Here is a 21,775-nt window from a genome sequence, read left to right as displayed (position 1 = left end):
TGATAGCAAGCATTCGATAAATGTTGGCGGAAGCTCCTAGAATGAAGAGAGTTGGAATTTAGCTCCTTTGGTCTTCCAGCATGGAAGGTGTTGCTGGTGTTCAAGAATAATTTATTCAGACACTTGTTAGAGGTGATAAGGAAGACTTTATTCACGAAGGGGACTCCTGCAAGTAGGTGAGAGAGAGAGACTGAGCTCAACTCCGCATAGAATGAAGACAAATGGGGATTTATAGCCACAGGGCAGGGGCAGGGGCAATGGGTGGGAAAGTTCTAACAGAAAACCTCAAGGCTGGGTGCATTTTAGCTGGTCTGACTCAACAGGAATCTTGCCAAAGGCAGACCAGGGTGATAAGATATTGAGGGTGGGGAACAGGGAACTTGATCAAATATTGAGGGTTGAGGGGATTTTCACTAAACTGACCCAGCAGGATGTTTCCCCAAACCTAACACAATGTGCCAAGGACAAAGCCCATGGTCAAGGCCTTGACAAGAAGAGGTTGCCAAGGAGCCTGACTCAAGTGTGGTCAGGGAGAAGGTTTTGTCCCTGGTATAAGGGACATAAATACTATGTAAGCCATTTATTGAGTGCCTTATGAGTGTCAGGCACTCAGTAAGTGTTTATTGTTTCATTTAAACTTTATGACAACTCTATAGAGAAGATACTATTAGTGTCTTTCTACCCAGAGAGAAATTGAGGTTCAGAATGATGAAGGGGTTTTACAAGACTACCCAGGTAAACTGGCAAAGCTGGACTCTAAATTCAGAGTTTTCTGACTCCACAAACTGGTACTGGTGGTCCATCTTGTGCACGTGTGGCAGCACGCAAAGATCTACTCTCATCTCCAGTGCTTAGCAAATACTTACCGTGAATGAATGAATGAATGGATGGATGGATATCTGGGAGAATGATAAGTTACAATTGTTTTTAACAGGTTCAGAGGAATTACAAATGCTGCAGAAATTAATTTGCGATATCAAAGTCAAGGCACAAACCACTCACCAACCTCATTACCCCGAGCACCATGATGGCAGGAACAATGAGGTGTTTGGGGAGCATCTTTTTGAATAAGAAAAATGAGAATGTGGTGAGAGAGCGTGTGTGCGTGTACAAACACTTCAGGAAAAAACAGTGGTGAACGGACATGGTACACGTAAGGAAATCTATCCCTGAGAAAACGTCCTGAGTGTACTCCCTTCTGTGGTGTCCGATGGATAAATGTTTATCCTTTCATCAGATGTTTTCTTCCTCTTTTACAGAATTCCTTGATTCCCCTACAGGGGCACCATTGTAGGAAATGGGGTCTGATGCTGCAGTTTATGTGCTGCAAAGAACCTTAAGGATAGTATTTTAAAGCAGCCATAATACACAGATTTCAAGAGGGGATCTTTTAAGTGCTTCTTCCTGAGTTAGGGTCAAATCTCTTAAATTGAGTTTTAATTTATTTTAAAATTTGACTTTGACAGTACTTCTGTGAGTAATAGTTGCATTTCCTGGGCCAAATGCAACTGTGTTTTAATCTAAGAGTCTTCTGTGGATAATTTCTATCCTTATTTTAACATATAAATTAAATAATTTCTTAACTCCATGGAAGTCATTGATGAATCATTTAGGGAGAGTTCAGAAATCCTTTAGGGGGATATAGGTTTGTGATTACTTTGGTTCTCAAGAATTCTCCCAGAATTTGTTATAGAGCCTGAATCACAGTAGAAACTCAATAAATATTTGTTGAAAGTATTGAATGAATTTTTGCCATAGCCAAAATGTCCTTGAGCCTAGACTGAACTACACATGGGAAAGGTCTGACTCTCTTTTTGTTTGGGTTCGTTAACAGAATCACACTGAAAATACAGGAAAAAGTCGATAAGAAATGAATGACTAATTTACAAACATTTATATTTAAGTGTTAGGAAATATGGTAAGATTAGGAAAACAGTTAAGACAATGATTTGTACAGAATTGACTATTTCAGGCAATGAACACTTCACAGATTACAGTTTAACAAGTTAAATGTAACATGTAACATACGTGTGTGACAGACAATGATTCTGATTTTGATATTAACATACCATCAGTTATACACATGAGAAATATTGCCAGTTCAATTTTGGGTTATGGAATATATAATTTGTTGGAGAAGACATTTCAAATTACAATATATCTCAGGCAGCATGCAGGAAAAGTCATTTATTGTACATTTGTTAGGACACATCTTGCAACAAGCTTCCAGTTTTTGGTAGTTAGATCAAGAATATAGAAACCATTGAAACGGTAGGATAATTGAAATCAGCAGCTGTACTTACTGACAGAGAGAGCATTTCTGGTAAAAATAAAACTCTCTGAATTCACTCCTTAGGAAAATGCACAGTGATCATAAACTCAATTCTTTAAAAATTGTTTTCACAATTAGTGCTCATTTATTGGTAATACGGGAGCTGCAGGAAATACGAATTCTGAGAGCTGGTTGTCCATAACAGCAGGAATTTATTCTTCTGTGGGCTCACGTGATTACAACAAAGATGCTTACCATTTGAGGTCACATATTATAACAATGGTAAATACAAAACATCACAAATATTTGGTATTTCAGAGTCTTAACAAATATTATGCTGTGGTTATTTCACAAAGAGACTAGATTAACAGGCAGTGTAAATCACATATATCTTAAGATTTCAAAAATACATTTTATACAATAGGTTTCTAATTTCTTCACTAGCATTTAATTTTGGTGGTTTTTTTTTAAGTTTTTTGTTTTTTGTTTTTGTCTCATACTTAGAGTCCTTAAACAATCTATGAAGATCTGGCTCATGCCAGGAAAGTCAGTAAGGTTGATGTTTCCCCACAGGAATATGGCTGAGTGTACACTGAGTCACAGAGTCAGGAAAGCAACATCTAACTTATAACAGATGACTTTTAAAATTCAAATAATAGCGAATTATTTTAAAAGATAGCAGTTTGAACAAAACTATAGGAATCAAAAATTTTATTTACAAAATGTTGGGATATATTTCTAAATGGCTAGTTCTTGCTAACTGCACATATTAAATATCCTTGGTGCACAAAGTCTGTTAACCTCCTATGCAGCGTGTGAGGCCTCTGTGTTAACTTACATGAGATGGTTAGGTGGGAAAATTAGGTGTTAATTTCCATCCAGTCAAGGTGCTTGAAAAGGAATGCGTGAATGCCTTCCATGCTAGATGAGATCCATCATTCCTGTTAGTGCCTTTAATTTAAAAAGACTAGCTGAAATCCCCAAATGTAATTTTGTGCAGTATAAGAATTAAAGGAAAGACTGATAAATTTACCATTGGATGTTGGAATGCTAATCTAACACTGTACAGTTGATCTGAGGCATCGTACCTCCCATTTCCAAGGTGTCTGTGTATTACATTGGCTTAAAAAATATTTTCCTTGGTCCTTAGAAATACAAAATATTAATTTTCAACAGACAGAGGATGACAAGGATAAGGATGAGCATTTCTTATAATCACATTCATAATGAAAGAAGTTACTCTACGTTTCACAGATCGTTAAACAAGGGTCTTTGGCAGGAGACTGTATAAACCACTTCTTCCACTTTTAACATTCACGTGGGCAGTTTTCCTTTTTCCTGACATCAGATGTACACTCACCTGCTCGCTACTGTAGGTCAAAAGGAGAACACCACAGATAGAAAAAAGATTGAAGCTTAGCATGTATTCTTTTTGAAAGTTAAACTCAAAGTGTGTTGATTCATCGAGACTAGAGAAGACATTTTACACAGGCGTTTCGAACAGTGCCGCTTAAGATCACAATTTTAACAACACAGTCAGCAAAGAGAGGGGGTGAGTACCTTTATCTCCCACCAAATGTTATCACTGAGCCACTGGAAGAATCCTCTGGAATCTTCTTGATTACTGTACATTGCGTTTCCCACAAAATGAGTAACTTACAACGATTTTACTGTGTGTGTGTATGTATGTGCATGTGCTCAAAATGGCAAGTCTTCGAGTCTACATTCACTGGCATGGAAGAACCAAAACTGAAAAATTCGGTTGAGTGTCCGAATGTGTTACTGACACAGTACTACTCAGGAATTTCAAAGTGCAGTGAAGTTACTTAAAAAATAGCTTTAGACACGTGAGCATCTTCACGGCCGACCAGAGGAACATTAGGACCGCCTGCTTTCTGTCTCAGGGTACGGACTCCTCTGCACTTTGGCCTGCCTCCTTCCCACTCCCCGCCCCCCCCGCCCCTCTGTCTTTGGAGGCTGTTTGTGATGAGCTCTTTAAACCCTGCATACAGGATGTGAACAGGGGCTTTCCTCTTCTGTCCTGTGCGGGGAATTCATGGTCACCTCTTAGGAAGAGGGGGTTTCTGGCACAGGGACCTGCCTCTCTCTTTTTTTTTTTTAAGGATTGTTTCTGGTGCTGGCTAGAGTGAGTTCAGGTTACCATCAGAAGGTCCACCAAGCTTACTCAGTGGGAACAAATTGCCATCCTGAACATCAAAGATGAGAGAGACATTCTAAATTTGTTTCCTTCCCGATTCTTCTATCTTGCCTGACCCTCATGGAACAACCAGTGGCAGAAAGCAGGGTTTTGTGCAGATATACCGTAGGTACCAGATGCTAATTTCTTCTCTGGCCCTTGTCTTGGAGGCTCAAAATGCCTCCTCAGCACAAGCTTCCTACTGTCTACAAAATTTAATAAATGAAGTCCCAGGAAGCCCCTGTTGTAGTAACAGTTGTGCCACCGATGATTATTATGGCTTATTAGAAGAGTGTTGAATGGCACTGCTGGCCTACAGAAATCACTGCGCCTGGCACCGAAAGGCAGAAGCTGTTGGCAGATTGAAAGGTTTATCTGCTACCTTCTCATGTCAAGGCCTTTTTAATGTACCACATAAGTAAGGATCTTTAGGGTATGTGACTATTTTTCCTAAGCTTTCCGAGAAAAACTTTTGATCCAGGTTTGTGTCAAGATCTCAAGACTGTGACTTGGCCTTGTGTAGAAAGGCCTGGAAGGGAGGTCAAGACTCTGGATCTGAGTGAATCCCATCCAGATGGACCCAGCCCGTCCCCTGCAAAGGGGCCTGTCCCATGACCAAGCAGCTTGGCATCTGGGTGATTATTCTAAGAAGTATCTTCTTGGTGAGGCTTCAACTTTGAGTGAAAGACAGAACATGCATGTGGAGATGCACGTGATGGTGGAGACAGGGAGGGGGGAGAGGGCTGGGGGGACACTGTGCTTCCCGGGAGCCCGCGCTGGCCACATGTGAGAGAGAATGGGACCCTGGGGAAGAGCTGACGGCAGAATGCTCTCAGAGACTGACAGGGGGACACCCAAATGCTCCAACTTTGACCACAATGGGAGAGGCACACAGATTTTAGAGAAGCAGGTGGAACGTGATGATATGTCACTTACTCTTTTTCAGTAATTCCTGAGAAAGAACAGTCATTCCAAGAGGTACCTAACAAGCTGGGCTCCTTTTAAGGGAGACCTGGAGAAATGGTTGAGCGTTCTCCTTCAGAATATCATTGTTGAGGTTCCATCTTAGGTCTCCTTTTGCCTACTTTGAATTTATGTTTCTGGATCGAAACGGGGGTCAGAATACACACAGCTGTTTCAAGGTCCCGTGAATGTGATATTTTCAGGTTTCGATTTCAGGAAGCAGACGTACACGTGCACACACACAACCCACAATCTTAAACTCCCTTTTCTAAGGCATGTATAAGCATTGTCACTTGCTGGCTCTCCACACTGGCTCAGCACCGATTCAAACAAGCCTAGAAAAAGGCTCCCTGGGGTCTTGGGGTTGCTGTCCCCGCTGTCTGTGGCTCCCAGGTTCTATGAGCTATGTGAGCCTTTGCAACTGTCTGCTAAAACCAAAACTCGTAACCAGTAGTCTTTTGAGCTCAGTCAGTCCACAGCCACTCTTCCAACCAGCAGACCAGTCATTAAGCAGAATTCGGTTCTGTTCTACCGTGCTGTAGCATTGAGGCCCATGGCCCAGAGCTATTCAGCTATGAGAAAGGTGTCCAGGGTCACTCTCCCGGCCCTGGGCATTCAGTCAAAGCAGATTAGCCTTCAGTTTTTGTTTGTTTTTTAAACTGGAAAAGCTGCTTAGACATCTCTGGTTGGAGATCCTGTCTGAAGCTCAGTTCCTGCAGTAAAGAGTGTTTGTAAGGATTTATTTTCCTTCAAATTACATGTTTTGTCCAAAAGGGGACTTCTCTGTCCATATATCAGAGTGCACTGGGCCTGGATGGAAGCTTTAAGCTTTTTTCCTAGGAGGAGGCAGAGTTAAACAGTGGGTGACATTAACTTTTCTCGACCACTTGGAGCACTGTTTGAGTTTTCAGACTTGAACGTGTATCAGCGCTATCCCAAGGGCTTGTGAAAACCCACAGTGCTGGGCCCCCTCCCAGAATTTCTGATTCCTAGGCCTGGGCTGGGGTCTCAGGTGGGACCAGAGAATTCATGGAGCTGACACATTTCAGAGTTGTGGTTTGTGCTGCCTTGCCGGCGACCACTGTAGTAGCTTGTCCTACAACACAGGGCAGTTACTCACGTCACCTTAATTGTGCTCCTAGGACAAAGCTTTCCCACGTGGAATGTGAAGGTCGGTGGCGAATGTCTTCCTGACGCGTGCCTGCCGCATAGGAAAGGGAAATGTTTGGCTGGTGCTCGTTTAATTACTGGGCTCCGACGATTATGGAGGATCAGAAGTTTCGGTGCTGTGTTAGCAGACAGAGCAAACTCCTAAGTAAAATGACTCGGACTTGTGCTCTAATCTGTGCCCTTCCTTGAAGGGAGTAGGGCTTCTATGCATCATTAAATCTGAGTCCCGGAAAGCTATCTGCAGTAGACTCCACGGCCCCCCCTCAGAGCACTGCTTTGGTAGCCACGGTGAACACCTGTCCTGCCACGCAGGGGACGTTCTCCCTGTCACCTCAGGACGATACCATGATAACTGCTAAGTTTGTTCCCAGTTTCTTCACTGAACACAAAGGTCTGCTGACTTTTTTCTAGCACAATCCTCTTGAAAGGCTATCAAACGCAAGGACCCATACAGATGGGTGAAGAGAAAGCAAGAACACGAAGGGGGCTCCCTGAAATTCAGTTGAGGAATGAAGTTGGACGGGCTGTCAGCACGTGTAATTAGAGACCGCAGTCCCTTTGACTGACGGCTGGACCTGGGCCAGTGCAAGAGGCTGGTCTGGGGCCGGGGGCTGAGGAACAAGAGACGTGAGCTGTGTCGGGGGGCGGCTCCCGCTGCAGAAGGGAAGCCCAGTCTATTTGCAGGTTCTCTGCCTTCAGCCAAGCTCCTGCTGCGGATGGACAGAGCTTACCAGGGTGGCTTAAGACAGTCATCTCTAGAAAATGCTTGTGGTGCAGATTTGTTTTTAAAAAGGGCAGAGAAATCTACCTTTCCAATGAGGATTTCTAAATCAAATGTGAAACGGGGGTCAAACTCAACATGAGGACGTCTTGAAATATAGAAATAGGATGCCTAGTGCAACTGAACAGTCGCTCTGTAGAGACTCATAGTGAGAGAAGGAAAAGTAGTTTTATCCCAGAGCATTACTACACTTATGACAAAAATACTTCCTTTCAATTTTCTCTCTGAACAACAAGGCTCGCAAGATTCCTTTATCTGTTACGATGTCGGGAACTTCTGTTCCCTTCCCCCCCGACAAATGTGGCTTTGTGCCTCTGTGCTAATAAAACTGGAATATATTACTGTTACGATGTTGAAATGGTTTTGCCATTTCTGAGTACTTCTAACTGGGATTCCCTCAAGAGAAAGCTTACATTTATTCCACTAAAACCTTCCTTGTTTACACAAGCAGAGTTTGTCATGGTTGCTTTTTCTTTTTTTTTCTTTCTTTTCCCCATGGCAGTGTCTACATCCGCTTGCTGTATTTCCTCCCGCCGTGTGCAATTTCAGATTGCTAATGAGACATTTGGGCTGCGGCAAAGCAGATGATTGCTGGAGATGGGATTTAAGACTTTTTGTAAAATCTTTTCAAGGAGTCGTTTTCTCCGTAACAAGGGAGGCGCTGAAAAAACAGTTGGATCTGCAGTAAATGCATTTTTTTTTTCATCTTCCTTTAGAATACTGTTATCTTTTAATGTCTTTCTCGTGGTCAACGTGCCTTCTGTTCGTATTCATACACTTTAGAATAAAATCCCTGCTGTCAGTCTCTCCTAAAAGGTTGTCATTAAGTCAAAAATGAAAAATAAGAGTGGAATTATTGTGAGAAACTGTGTGAACTCAAAGTTTACATTTGGGAGAACAGCACACTCAACCTTAAGAAGGTCCCAGATGTGGAATCCTTTCCCATCTCATCAATTTCCTATTGTTAGGCATCCTGGAAAGGGAGAAACTTTTCACTCCCCTTGGGGAAGGGGAATTTTTTCAGCAGTGTGCAAAGAATAGTTTCAAAATAAATCTTTAAATTGTTGTCAGACCTAATGTGGTTTAATTGGCTTAACACTTGCACTGGTAATTGAGTACAGTGAGTATTACAAGGAACTGGTTTACAGCATGAAGCCTCTTCAACCCACACCCACAGGATTGACAATGGGTCCCGCAGGGCTTGATGGGTTCTGGAAATCCAAGTTAAAAGTGAAGTCCCTCCATTTAATGATGAGGAAATTCAAGTCCAGAGAGAGCTCAATATTCATAATCCTCTGAAACAACTAAGTCCTAATTTTAAACAGAGGAAAACCTTTGGGGTCCTCTCTCTGGTGACTGTTTGATGTTGAAATAAAGAGAACATTGGGTACTTGGACTTGAAGACTGCAGCCTTCTCTAGTTGGCTGCTAAAATGTGGCAGCTGGAGTTGCAACTCACTGAAAGACAGCCAGATGCCTCCAAGTCAAAAGAACAAGAGGCACAGTCAAGAAATTCCCGTGATGAATTAATATCAAGAACTAACAGAAAAAAAAAATCAGTAATGGGGAGGCAAATGATCTTTGTGGCAAGTTTTTCCCAACTTGAAATGTAAAAACAAAAGACTGAGTGTCAATCTCACACAGGCTTTGCATCGTAGACACTGGATATGTTGAGCCTGCATCCATTTATCTCGGTGGTGAAAGAAAAAATGTGAATTTAGGAAAATGAGCACTTCTGTTTCTGCTAAAGGAAGGTTTCTTGATAAATTTCAAATGGCCCCACTAAACAGTCTCAAATTGATAAAATGTCTTTAGACCAAAATGGACGGTGAATTTAATCAGAGTGCCAGAACCAGACTCTTCCTACTAAACTCAGGGCTCATGTTAATTTTCTTGAAATTACCTTGTCTTGAATTCTTTATACCAAATTAGGGTGCCTAGTACAATATTCTGCAGAAAATAAATGCTTGAGGTTTGTGGAACTGTCTGCCTAAAAAAAAGTAATAGACTCTGACATTTGATTTAAAAATTGCTCTACTGCCTCGACTGTATTAATGTTTTTTAAAAGTTTCAACTGAATATAAAGTAAGTCAATGATCTCTGAGGACAGACTGGCTAAATTCACTAATTTTGGCCCTCTCTGGTTCAACGTCATTCTGATTCTTTTTCATCAGATAGTTTGCCAGTTGATGCTTATCTAGCTGCAGTATCCTGGCATCAAAACAATTTCTGACTTTCAATTAAAGATTAGAAATACTTCCTCAAATCTTTTTCCTGGGTGGCAGTCACTTTTAAAAAGCCAGTTAGTACAGTGTTAATACAGAGACAATCAGAATGGTCTGTGCTTTTTGCATAAAACTTCTAATCAACCAATGAGGCACCTGTCATTTTTTTCTTTTGTATTAAAAGCTCTGGAATGGCTGTTTTTCCAGGGGGAATTAGGAAATAAAAGGCAGAGTCCGGAGGTGTGTCGGTATCCTCCCACTGAATCAGTGTGGGGAAATGCTCCACTGGGAGCCATGGCAGAGAAAACTCGCGTGGAAGAGTGAATGTTAAGGGAGCCTGTCAGAAGCCCTGCCCTCCCCCCTAACCCAGCAGTGGGTGCTGAACCATCTTCATTGTTTTCAAATGTTACTAAATATCTCTTCTGTTGCTTTAAAGGGACCCAAACCAATTCTGGTTTCTTCACAAAACAAAACCTATCTTTGGGTAAAGTCATAATGGTACTATTCATGGATCTCATTTTGGTTAGTGGAAGGAAGCTTCAAACTCTGAAGAGGCATCAGTTAATTCTCAACGATGACAAAGCAATTGTTCTTTTCATTTTACTAAGGAAATGATTTTTAGAGTTGGCATGTCAGCGCATTGGCTGGAAAGAAAAAAATGCAAGTTTAGACTCCTCATCACGAGGTCCAGTGTACTTAGCTACGCTGCGTTCTCAGTGTTTTCAAAAATTGGTTCCATGGCAACCAGTTTGGAAAGACAGACTCACTCTCCAAGCAGGCAATGAGTGTGTGATGGAGCCACATGACTTTGTTTGGAAAGGTTTAAGTCAAACACAACATGTTGGCTCAGAACAGAAAGGGATCTCTGCGGGTAATAGTCACATCAAGTGAAACAAACATTTCTGGCATTGTTCTCACGTTCCTGGACTATATCTGTCACGCGGGCGAGCAAGGCGGCCATCTGGCTGGAGGACTAGGGTTGAACCCACCTATTTTGCCTACTTCCTGCCCCTATCTAGTAATTGAATGGTAACATGATTATGACATTGATAGTGATCTCTCCCCTCACCTGACGGTTCATTTGCCTCTAGATACCTTATAATAAATGGAATGGTGGGAGGCCGGTGGTTGTGGACCGTTGGTAGTAAATCCCATGTCTCAGTGATTAACATACATTTTCCTGATAGCTTTGCAAAAATGCAATCTTTGCTTCAGATCTGACATTGAAAAGCATCTTTTTGTTTTGTGTTTAAAAATTTGAAATGGCCAACTTTTTAAAGGTAAGAAGCAGAGTTAGTCCATTTTGAAAGGGAGGACGGTTCTTTTCCTTTTGGCTTTCTCTCACCATTGTTTCTGAGGGACGTGCACAGGGACTGAGTCAGAAGTAGGAAAGCGGGCACTGAAGCTGAGCCACTGGTGCAACTTCCTGCTCACAGGTTCGCTGGATGCCTATTGGGAAAATTCCCACGCCATTTTGATGAGAAGGATACTCATTTGTTTTAAAAAACTAAATCTATGCAGAGTAAGTGAGAACAGTCTGAGAATATCAAGAATACTTTAAGCCTCGTGTATACATCTACCATAGCATCATCTGTCTCAGAGAAGATTCAGTGTGTCAGGATTTCCTATAGGATTATTGATGGTAGCACAAACCTGTCCTTAAGAGTTTTCAACTGAAATGCCAAAGATGTTATTTTCTTGCAAATTGTAATAATAGTGTTGCTACTAAAATACTTTTAGTTTGTGTCTGATGTTATCCTTTGCTTAGATCCAATACCACAAACATCTAGTTGATGAAATAGCAACAAAATAAAGTTCTTGCAGTATTTCCGATAGTAAGTGTCCCAAACAGAGTCCAATATGTAATGAAGCAGTTGGCTAAACAGGCTCCAATGACTTGGCATGAACCTCTCACCCCTCTCTGTACCCACTCCTCATCCTTCCCCTTGGAAAACTCTCATGAACCAATTGGCTGAAAGGGCTGGTTTGCTCGTTAGTATGATCTTGGTGGCAAAACGCTAGGGATAAGACAGCCAGTGGATGTGAGAGTCGCAGGTTGGTTCAGCTGAGAATATCTAAGCTGAGCTGCAGCTAGTGGAGAATCTGCAGTGGTGATAGAGGATTCGGTATTTGTTGGGAGATCGAGGTGGGAGTCCCATTCCTTTTGTCCTAATATGCCAAAGCACATTTCTAGAAAATATCAACTAGCCTATGGTGGCCTCTGTGCTCAGAACCATGTTTCCAGGGAAAAAACCAAAACAAAACAAAAACTCATTTTTTAAATCCCCGAGGATTTGAGGGCTCCCCCCACCCCGAGAGTTGTTTTCAAAACCCCCTAGAAGACAGAGGGGAATTGGAAAAGTCAGAAAAGAGCCTTAATTGATCCAAAAAACTTGCTATCAGAAATGCTTGCCAACTGAGGGAAGAAAAACGAATTTTTCCTTTTTAAAATCTACTAAAGGTTTTAGAAGGATAGATATAATTAACAGTATTCTAAGCAGTTTTCAACTATGAATTTGCATCTGTAACAAGGGGGAAAAACCAGGGATGTGCTTCCTTCCACATCTCTCCGCCTCTTTCTGTTTATAAACGAGATCTGATAAAAAGGAGCACTAACTTGATGTGGGCGTTCATGGCAGTCCTAGACATCCAAGAGTGCAGTTTGAGTTGATACACATCATCTATCTATACTCTAGGAAGAGGTGGGATAGAGGAGGTTGACTGCTGAAATCATACCTCTCATAGAAATAATCTTCTAACAAGCATTTTGAATCATTTTTGTTGTTTTTATACTGGTTGAAATGGCAACTTTTGGTAAAAAGTAGATTGAAAATAACACTTCTGTTTGCTGTGTGTGAAAAGGCTAGTGTTTCAGAAGTTTCAACTACGAATAAATCTGTCTGGGCTTTATTGTTTGGGCTAGACTCAAGTGTAATATCTCATCTGATGTATTGGTCATTTTAAATTTTCAAAATTTGAAATGTAAGTAACATCACAATGGAATCAGCCTTTTATAAATGCAATGGTCAAGTTACTATGTTGTGAAATTTAGAGACTTCATGGCCTAAAAAGAGCATGGAAATTATTGAAGGCATTTTTATGAAAGACCTGTGTGGGTCTAGTGTATTCCACAAAATAACTGAGTAATACAGAAAATGTCCCAAAAGCCTACTTTTTTTAGTTACTAAGATCAAAAGTTATATATGTCCAGCTTTGATTTGCATTTAAAAACTGAGACTACAAGTTTTAGTTGTACCATTGTTTCTGAAAACTGGGAATCTATCTTCCTTAAGGGTAGTGACTTTCAGATATCTTAGACAAAGGAAGCCTGTGATGAAATCTTAACACATTTTCTTTTTGCTAATTTTCTCATTTTAAAATATGTTCTTGTCAACCACATAGGAAATTCTCATCCAAATCATTATTTTAGCCATATTACTCAATTATATGAGCATTATGAGAACATAAAATCTTTGCAGATTTGTTCCTTGGAGTATTTTTTTTTTTGAAGTTTAATGTTAAGGTGAGTATAAGAAGGTAGAGAAAGTTACCTACAAAGAAAATTGTTTTTCTCAGAACGAGGCAGGTTGAGCATATCAGTATTATGCTAAATATTTGTACAATTTAGTCTGTTATTTTAGGTGACGTATTTTTGAAAAGTGGTTATATATTTGGTTATTTAATGGAATTGTCTCTTCCACTTGGAAGAAGGGAACCTTCACAGTGAAGGACGGGTCTTTGCAAACCTAGGATCACATGTGCAGGAGAGATCTCCTTGGAGAATTTATCTGTTGTCCTACTATGTGGCTTCAAGGGATCTAATAAAAAGTTCTGTAAGTTAAACCTGGGTTATTTCAACTTGGGAATGTAGGGGAAAGGTCTTTGGAAAATCTCTTGGCCAGATCCTTCTAGGCAAATAAATAACTTCCGGTATAGAGGGCTGTATAATCATTCTAGTAAATTAATCCTTCCCCTCCCCCCCCCCACACACACCACTCTTGGATTTGGCTAGGGAGATCTGTCTGCAGTCAACAAATTAGGGCTGGGCATTAACTGTCAAGACTGACTCAGTAACACTGAAGTTAGCTAATTTCTCTCTCAGTCAGTGTGTGTGGTTATTAACATGAATTTTCCTACCATTTGCACCTTACGCATATAATAACTCCAGAGAAGCATTTGGCCCACTCACATTTCTTGGAGACATGGAAGCTATATATGATGTTTTTCTAGGTTTACACCCTTCACCTTTGGGAATGTACGGGGGGGTCTTTATCCTTGATCCATACCTACATATATTGGTAGGATAAAAGGCTAGGTAGATGGGCACTGAAACAGGAAAAATGAACCAAAGAGGATCAGAGTCAACAATGTTGCTGCAGTGTGCAACTGTAGGGTGCAATCCGGTCCTAAACATTTATAGAGGTACCACAATATGATCTAATGACTGTTTTCTAGCTGGAATGTCTTTATATTTGATTTTTTCCTTTGACAAATTCACTTTCAGAAAAACATGCCCAGAGTAATTATAGCATAACCTTTTCTCCATGGCTGAGAGCTAATAGTGAACATCACTGTGAGTAATGAATATGATGGGAATAGACATGGAAGAACCACAAAGGTTGGAAACTGGGAGAAGAAAGATTATGATTGCATGTTCCCCAAGGGGACACCTCTTTGGATCTTTCAAAAAGGTTAGGACTGAATGATTCTAAAGAATGTGCACAGGTCAAGCATCTGAGAAAATTCTGCATTGATTACCAGGCAACTTCCAGTCAAGCAAGTCTTCCTGTGAAGACATGGGTCATAATTCTAACTACAAAGTTATGTTGCTTTTTTTCAAGTTACAAAGTAATGTTCTGTTCTACAAATCAATCAAACTAATGTATACAATGTGTTCTACAACCAATCAACAGTAACTTATACAATGACTGCTGACTTAAATGTCCCATAGGAGGTTAAACCAGAGGACCTTTTGACACAACTGAGAATTAAGAGAGCCTCTGAACTCATCTTTTTGGGTATCTTGGCAGGCAGGGAAAAAGTCAAGCTAGATACTCACCCATTGCTTGTTGTCTGGAAAGCTAAAGCACCCTCTGCCAGGGAAGTCCCACCGCTCAGTGGTTGCTCCTTCTATAGGTTAAGACATTCTCTGCTTCGGGAGATAATTAACCATGGCCTGATTAAGCTTCATGAGTGAACTATGTCCTACCACTGTTTCACCTTCCTGCACTATCTTTGTAGGTGGAATACCATCAGGACCGACCGGCACTTGAAATGGGTGGAAGACAATGTGGCTAGAAATGGTAAGAACATAAAACAAAAGTGCAATCCATTATCAAAAATCTGTAGGCAGAGCTGAATGACTGCTAATGAGTCCACTTGTAACAGCATCTTTCCTTCTCTGTAAGATAAATGTGACTTTGCATGTCTGTTCTACATATTGCACTTGTTTATCAGGTGAAATGCTCGATTTTACCAACAGCTAGAATGTCTTGGCCAAGTGAAGTGATTACTACAACAAAAGCCAAGGACCTTTTGAAGGTCACAGTAAGATCCAGTGCTGGACACGGCTGATCATGAAATGGCCAAATATTCTTTTAAGTTATGAAACTATATTCAAGACTTGCTCCAAACGTCATTGCCCACGATCAGACCCAGAAAACCATAATCACAAGAGAGACTTCATACCTCGAGCAAGGAAACATTGAAAGAAGTCTGAAAGGAGCTGATTTACAGTCTTGAGAAAGTGAAGTTTGGTCATCATTAGAGAATGGAGGGCTTCATTGTCTACCAGAGGAAATTTGTTATTTTTATGATTGCGTCCATGAAGTCCTCAGGTGTATGCAGTCCAAACTGATCAATCTCTCTGTATTTTGACAGGTTTGGAACAGGGGCCCTGGGCTGTGGAATCAGCAATGAATCAAACCCCTGTGGACAAGGCCACGTGGAAGGTGAGCTTTTATTAATAGTGAGACCCCTGGAGTCAAGGGGAAGGTACTACTTTAGAAAGTCTCATTGTGGATGAGCGCCACCTATCAGGATACGCAGAGTTAAGACAGCATGCTTTAAAAAAAAAAAAGAAAAAATATATATAATGTATATATGTAAAATAAGGAAAAAAACTTAAGTGTGTTTATTTTATGCTGTGAACCCAAAGAGCAAAGCTCTATAAAATCTTCACTGGTTAAGGCTCGAATCAGAATCTTTGAAAGAATAAAAACTAGCTTATAAGAGGTTAGAACCCTTAGGCCACAGCATTTTGCCAAAGAGTCGCTAAGTAGTCAAGGCCACCCTGGTCACTGAATTACTCCTTTTGCTGCTAAAGAAGTAAATGTTGGCTGCTTATTTTGTGTTAAATGAAAGATTGGGTCCGAGGAGACACATTGTTGCTCCAAGAAAATAACCTTTGCCTATGAAATTGTTCCATGAATGACCATATATGGATATAATGAGGAATTATAAAGAAAATTTTAAAAACAATCAGATGAATGAAGTCTCATCTACAGGTCCAAATTCTATTTCAGTAAGAACGAAATCTACTAATATTAACACAGATTTGGAAGTAAGTACACAAACTGGAAGTCACTTTTTCCACAAGTGCTTACTTCATTTCTGGTGTCACCTCTTCCTGTACTGTTTCGATTATGTGATACATGAGGTTAATAACTTACATAATTAGTCAGAAAGTATTAATGCAGCAAAGATTCCTTGGGAAGCACCTAGTTACACACTTCTGATGGTCAATTTTATTAGGACTGATTTGATATAAATACTCCACACGCTAAACGCTGGTTTGATGTAGAACTGTGTATGGGTTCATGTTCTTGGATGCAGAAAGAATGCAGATAAAGTGGTACCAAAGGATGGAAAAAAAAAATCAGTGAAATGTGAGAAGCAGCCAACATTTATCTCAATAGTGTCAGGCAACATTCTGACACTGTGGTCTCTTGGGACATTAAAAGGAAACACTGTATGACCAAAAGGTTGACATTGGCAAGTTGAAACTGGGGATCTGTTTTCTTTCGTTTGCATGAGGATACCAATTGCACAATAATACCTTTTTGGTCTTTATTTCTTCCAAACATGAAAACAAAAGATGAAGTAGATGACAATGAGGAGAGAGAAAACATTCCGTACAGAATATGCTGTATCACTGGTGATTAAATCAGAAACAATTAGAAACTTTATTTGTCTGTGTCAATAGTGTGTACCATTTATAAGGAACAGCTCAATTCGTGCACTTCCCCCCCTAAAGCTGTGCACAATACACACAAAATAAAATCAAACAGAATGAAATAATTTTACACAACTATAATTACTAATACAGCCCTGAACAACCAGAATCATATTTTCCCTATAATATGAAAATTGAAAAAGCAAACAAACCCAAAAGCTTTGAAATTGAAATTGACCAACGGCTAAGATTTCTTAAAGTCCTCTGTGAAAATTTGCTACGGGATTAGTAACATTCCAAATATGGCTAGACATGAGTGCAAAGGCTTTCTAATATTTAAACAACTTGCATCCCTTGACTATTTACTTGGTGTTTCTAGGCTAGCTTTCCATTTAATAAATCTTCAAAAAAAAAAAAATGGGTTAGAGTGTGTCCCTAAAGGAGTCAGGCCACCAGTGTGTTGGGCCGTGACAGGTCAGGGGGAGTGTCCAGGAGACAGGAGACATGGTAGAGGTGTTGAGGGGCATGGAAAAGTACTGCTGTCCGACAGAGAACTTGGACTTGACCGGGCCTTCTCGGTGGTTTGGGTCACCAACATGATTGCCCTATCTGGTATAAAATGGGAAGATGTACAGGATCTGCAAGGTTGGCTAAGGAGACACAGGACACTTTTTCCTAACCTATGCCTTATACTCTGTTAAAGAAATTTTAAACATTTATACAAGAGAGTTTCCTAATGGTGTTTTCCTCGCAAGATCAGACTGTTTCCATGTGGCTGTGTTAGCTTTTACTCACGAAAATGGCAGTCACATTAACTGTGAACCCCCGAGGGCAGGGATCTGGACGTCTTGTCCAGGACTCAGTCCCCAGGAGGTAGCACAGACCCTGGCATACTGAGTGGGTCGCTAGCATCTAATTACTCATTCCATCTTCCAGTGTTTATTACATGGTGGATGACAGTGATTACTCAGCGGAAGAGAAGGCTGGTGAGAGCTAAGTATCTCTGAGTCAATACAGAGCACTTGGGGGTGTCTCCAGCCTGGGGTTCTTTACAGATAGAGAAAAGTCCGGGAGGGGGCCCAAGTCCTTGCATTTATCCTCATCTGTGGACTCACTAGTTTGGAATGTTGGGTTTATCCACATGCTCTCTGGTATTTTGAAATAGAGCCACTCCTTTTCCAGGGTTAAAAAAAACCTCGCAGGGCAATCCTCCGGGGAGGCACTAATCTCATTTTGTTGCTTCCTCCTTAGTCGTAAGTGGAGAAGACACACTTTTACAGGCCCTGTGGCTTCTTTCCTCCTCAGGAACTGCAGATACAAGCAGAGGGGTCTGGCTGGTGAAAGAAACAGGGCTCCAAATACATTAAAAACAAAACAAAAACCCCCGAAAAATGAACAAACCAGCACAATCTATCATCTGTGCCAGACAGAGCAGATGTGAAATAATAAATACTTAGGGGCAGGGGCGTTGTGGGAACGGAAGTCCAGAGCCCGGGCACATCTAATGCATCCCCTGCTCCACAGGGCCCTCCTCCTCGGCCTTCCCGCACCAACAGCTGGGCCGCAGAGGCCGCTGCCGCGCACCGCGCGGCGCCTTCTCCGGGAAGCCTCTGCAGTCTGCCTGGGGTCCTCTCAACAGCTAACTTTCCAGGTAACAGTTCCTGCTGCTTAGAAATGAACGTGCACACCCACGAACAAGAAGCCATGTTTCTCCTCTGATCCCTCCTCAAACTCAACAAAAGTTACAACTCAGGTGAAAAGGAAACTCACGCATGTCTTCAGCGTCCAGTCCGCGCTGCCGAGTGGGGGGCGAGGGCACGCTAGGCTCTACTACATACAGGCGCGCTTTGTTTGGCTGTATCGTTTCCATCCATGCGCTGTGAACAGGTACCGCGACAACATTCCCGCACAGGCCCGGGGAGGAGGAGCGAGTGTGCGGTCGTGACTGGACAGGACTGTACAAGCCATGGACGCTTTGAAAAGAAAACTGACAGACGACCCCAGGCGACAGCAGCACGGGACGGGGACACACACTGATGCAAACGGGGGGCGGGGATGGCGAGCTTTTCGATGGTTATTCTTCTGGTTTGTAATGAAGGGCGGGTGGGAGGGGGCTGGGGTGGCGGGGACCTGGGGGTGGTTGGCCGGGCTGGAACACCAGAATGAGGGCTTTGCTAATCACGGCCCCGAGCTAAAGAGCTAAGGAAGAAAGGATTGTGCGCGCTCCTGGGAGTCCAGGCACTTCACTCCTGTACCTGTTGACAGGAGTGCCAGGCGTCCTGCCTTGAAATGTCAGACGGGATCAAGAGCCACTACTTTTCTTGGCTCCATTCGAGCTCCCAGGTTTCTTCTTGGAGGCAGCGTCAACCTCTGCTTCTGCTCCAGAGGCCAGCATGAAATTTAGTAACAGGGTGAAGGCCTGGGCATGCTGCTGCTTCCACGCCCACTTCCTTTCTCAATACCAAATGGTTTTTAAAGTGTTCAGGAGAAAAGGAGAGTCATCGTAATGATTTCCATTTTTACCAAAACCCCGTTTGCATTTAGATACGTCTTCACTCCCACAAGAGAAGCAACCAAGCCTGATCCTTCCCCCCGCACCTCCCCACAAAGAAAAACAACAACCACCCCTGACTTCATCCCCTCCCCCTCCCCCATCGAAAAGAAGCAAAAACAGAAAACAAATCAAAGACTGCACAATTGATGAACCTGGGGAGAACACAGCCCTTCTAGGCTGAGCTGCAAAGATGGCCCTGCCTCCAAGCCTTGTTCAACGTGACGATGCCCCGGGAAGGGGAGGTGACGGTGGCTCCCTTCGGCCCTGGTACAGAGTATGCTCTTGAAGCTGGATTCCATCAGCAGGTAAGTGAACATGACAAATGTCAGTTTCCTCTGTTCGTTATACATAATTTTTTATGTATATATTTGTATATATATATAAATTTACTATATCTGATTGTTCCTTTAGAAGCCTTTTATGTGGCAGTAGGCCTCCAGGGAGGAGAAGAAAATGTACAAGAGCCACAGGAGCACAAAGAGGCAGGACGTGAGGAGCTTGGCAGTCCGGGGCCCACCCAGCTCACCTCCGATCTCTGGCCTCCGCCGGTACAGCAGCACCCCCACGTTGATGAAAGCAAAAATGGTGAAGAGAGTGACAGAGAAAGCGAGCGTGCCAGGGGACACCTTGAACTGTTCCCCATTGGCAGCATGGTAGATGGCCGCAATGGACCAGGCCACGCCGATGCCCAGGAAGACATTCACCGCGTTGCTGCCAGTGACGTTACCTATGGATGCGTCGGCGTACTGGTCCTGGGTGGCTGCCACTTTGCTTGCAAACGTGTCTGCAGAGGAAGAAGAAAAAGGAAACGATGTTTAACCATTTAATAAACGTCTGAGGGGTGCTGGAAGCCTCAGCGGTATACTCTAGAATCCATCCCTTGATGGAAACCCCGTGCCCAGGTGGGAGCTGTGATGTCCTCTTGAGCCCAGTCGTGCAGTCAGAACAGGATCTAGGTATCAGGGCTTGAGGCCTGGTGCTGGCAGATCCACAGGTGACCTTGGTCAAAATCTTTACCTGCAGAAATCGCTGCTCTTTGTGATCCTGAGGGTGTGGCCCTTCCCAGAGCGTTACCCTGAATGTCACCAGGCTCCATCCAGTGGCACTGGGGCATAACCTGCAGGGCTCAGGACCCTGTTTTAACAGCACACCCAAAGATTCCAGGCTACTGCAGTTGGAGAACAGCTTCTGGAGGGAGTCACTGAAGGATGCTGTCTCCTCAGCTCTGGTTTATAGATGAGAAGGCTTAGGGGTCAGGAGCTACTTCCAAAGATTTCCAGAGGAAGTCAATGGTGGGACTGAAACTAACTGAATTATCGTAATAACTGACCTTCACCTAGAGCCTTAGAACTAGGAGAGCAGATTCACCTAGGTTACTGTGCTGATGGTGACAATTCCATGAGGGATGAGTAACGGGTGTAACGTAACCCAACAAGGAAGAAGCCGTGTTCAGGTTTGAGCTCCAGCCTCCCGCCTTCGGGCAAATGCTCGTTCTTCGTGACATATCACCCTTCCCTCTGCCTGGCATCCTAATGGCCGTCCTCACAGCTCTTTGCTCACCAACAATCCTGACCACATCTCTTTTCTGAAGCTATAAAAGCCATCCATGTCCTTTCTCTATGGAGAGCAAGACGAGCTTGACTTATTTTTTGATGAGTAGAGCACAGGGGTTTAGAGCTCATTTCAGCCAGAGGGTTTCAAATCCTGTCTTCACAACTGACTGTGTGACCCTAGGCAGATTATTTAATTTCTGAGTCTCAGTTTCCTAATCTGTGAAGTGAGGACAGTGACGCCCACTTCAGAGTGCTAAGTCGCACTATTACATACAAAATGCTTATCTTTCTTGGTTCCAAGGGTAGCTCTCTTGGTTGTTTGGGGAAGACACTGTGAATGGAGCTGCCTAGGTCTGCTTACTAAAACTTGAGGCTGGATCTGAAATAGCCCCTTTATTAAGAATGTAAACAGAACTCAGAAGATACTCAACTTCTTTTCTATACGATTGCCTGGTGACTAATATCAAAGTCCTTTCCACTCCCTTTGCAAATACATTGCGTGGTAGGTTTAGAGCAGATGTTAGTAACTGTCAAATTGCACTCGTATTTACAAAGCCAGCAATGGCAGGTATGATGTTACTGTAAGGCACCATGTCATGTGCTCTGGTCCTCTGAGGTCCCGGGCAGGCTCTAACCCTGCAGGTAGTTATATGATATCTGGATTCTATTTTCTCCCTTTTGCTGCCACCTCCGATGGGGACGAGACATAAAACATGTATGTTTCTATCAGCCTGCAGATTTCCGTGTGTTACAGTGGGTGAGAAGGTTGAGGCTGCTTGGAGACCCTGGACCTGCGGTATCACATTCTTACTGAAAGGGAACTGGTTAATAATAACCTAGAGGGTCCTCACTGATTCTGACCTCTGTCTGTGATGGAAAGTGGGTTT

The 21,775-nt window shown here is 42.5% G+C and overlaps 2 protein-coding genes across 41 annotated transcripts in view; one reads left to right on the top strand and one right to left on the bottom strand.

Moving 5' to 3' along the window:
* LOC140685731 (uncharacterized) overlaps positions 1–21,775 on the top strand; it is a 340,524-nt gene that overhangs the window by 282,538 nt on the left and 36,211 nt on the right. For 28 of the 30 annotated variants that reach the window (XM_072937845.1, XM_072937846.1, XM_072937840.1 and 25 more), the window contains 4 exons: positions 14,638–14,743; positions 14,849–14,910; positions 15,488–15,558; positions 18,306–18,432. In XM_072937845.1, the coding sequence (XP_072793946.1) occupies positions 14,638–14,743; positions 14,849–14,910; positions 15,488–15,558; positions 18,306–18,432 (366 nt within the window). Of the gene's footprint in view, positions 1–14,637; positions 14,744–14,848; positions 14,911–15,487; positions 15,559–18,305; positions 18,433–18,578; positions 18,669–19,325; positions 19,641–19,746; positions 20,238–21,775 lie in introns of those variants that run through there. The other 2 variants (XM_072937847.1, XR_012059095.1) reach the window with 2 other exon arrangements.
* The window catches only part of SLC8A1 (solute carrier family 8 member A1), a 400,221-nt gene continuing 395,107 nt past the window's right edge, over positions 16,662–21,775 (bottom strand). For 10 of the 11 annotated variants that reach the window (XM_072937825.1, XM_072937831.1, XM_072937829.1 and 7 more), the window contains one exon: positions 19,633–20,119. In XM_072937825.1, the coding sequence (XP_072793926.1) occupies positions 19,743–20,119 (377 nt within the window). In that variant the 3' untranslated portion in view covers positions 19,633–19,742. Of the gene's footprint in view, positions 20,120–21,775 lie in introns of all 11 variants that reach the window. The other variant, XM_072937835.1, reaches the window with a different exon arrangement.

Source organism: Vicugna pacos, chromosome 15, assembly GCF_048564905.1.
Source record: "Vicugna pacos chromosome 15, VicPac4, whole genome shotgun sequence".
NCBI lineage: Eukaryota > Metazoa > Chordata > Mammalia > Artiodactyla > Camelidae > Vicugna > Vicugna pacos.
The sequence above is the reverse complement of the archived record's forward strand: the minus strand, read 5'-3'. Positions and strand labels throughout refer to the sequence as shown.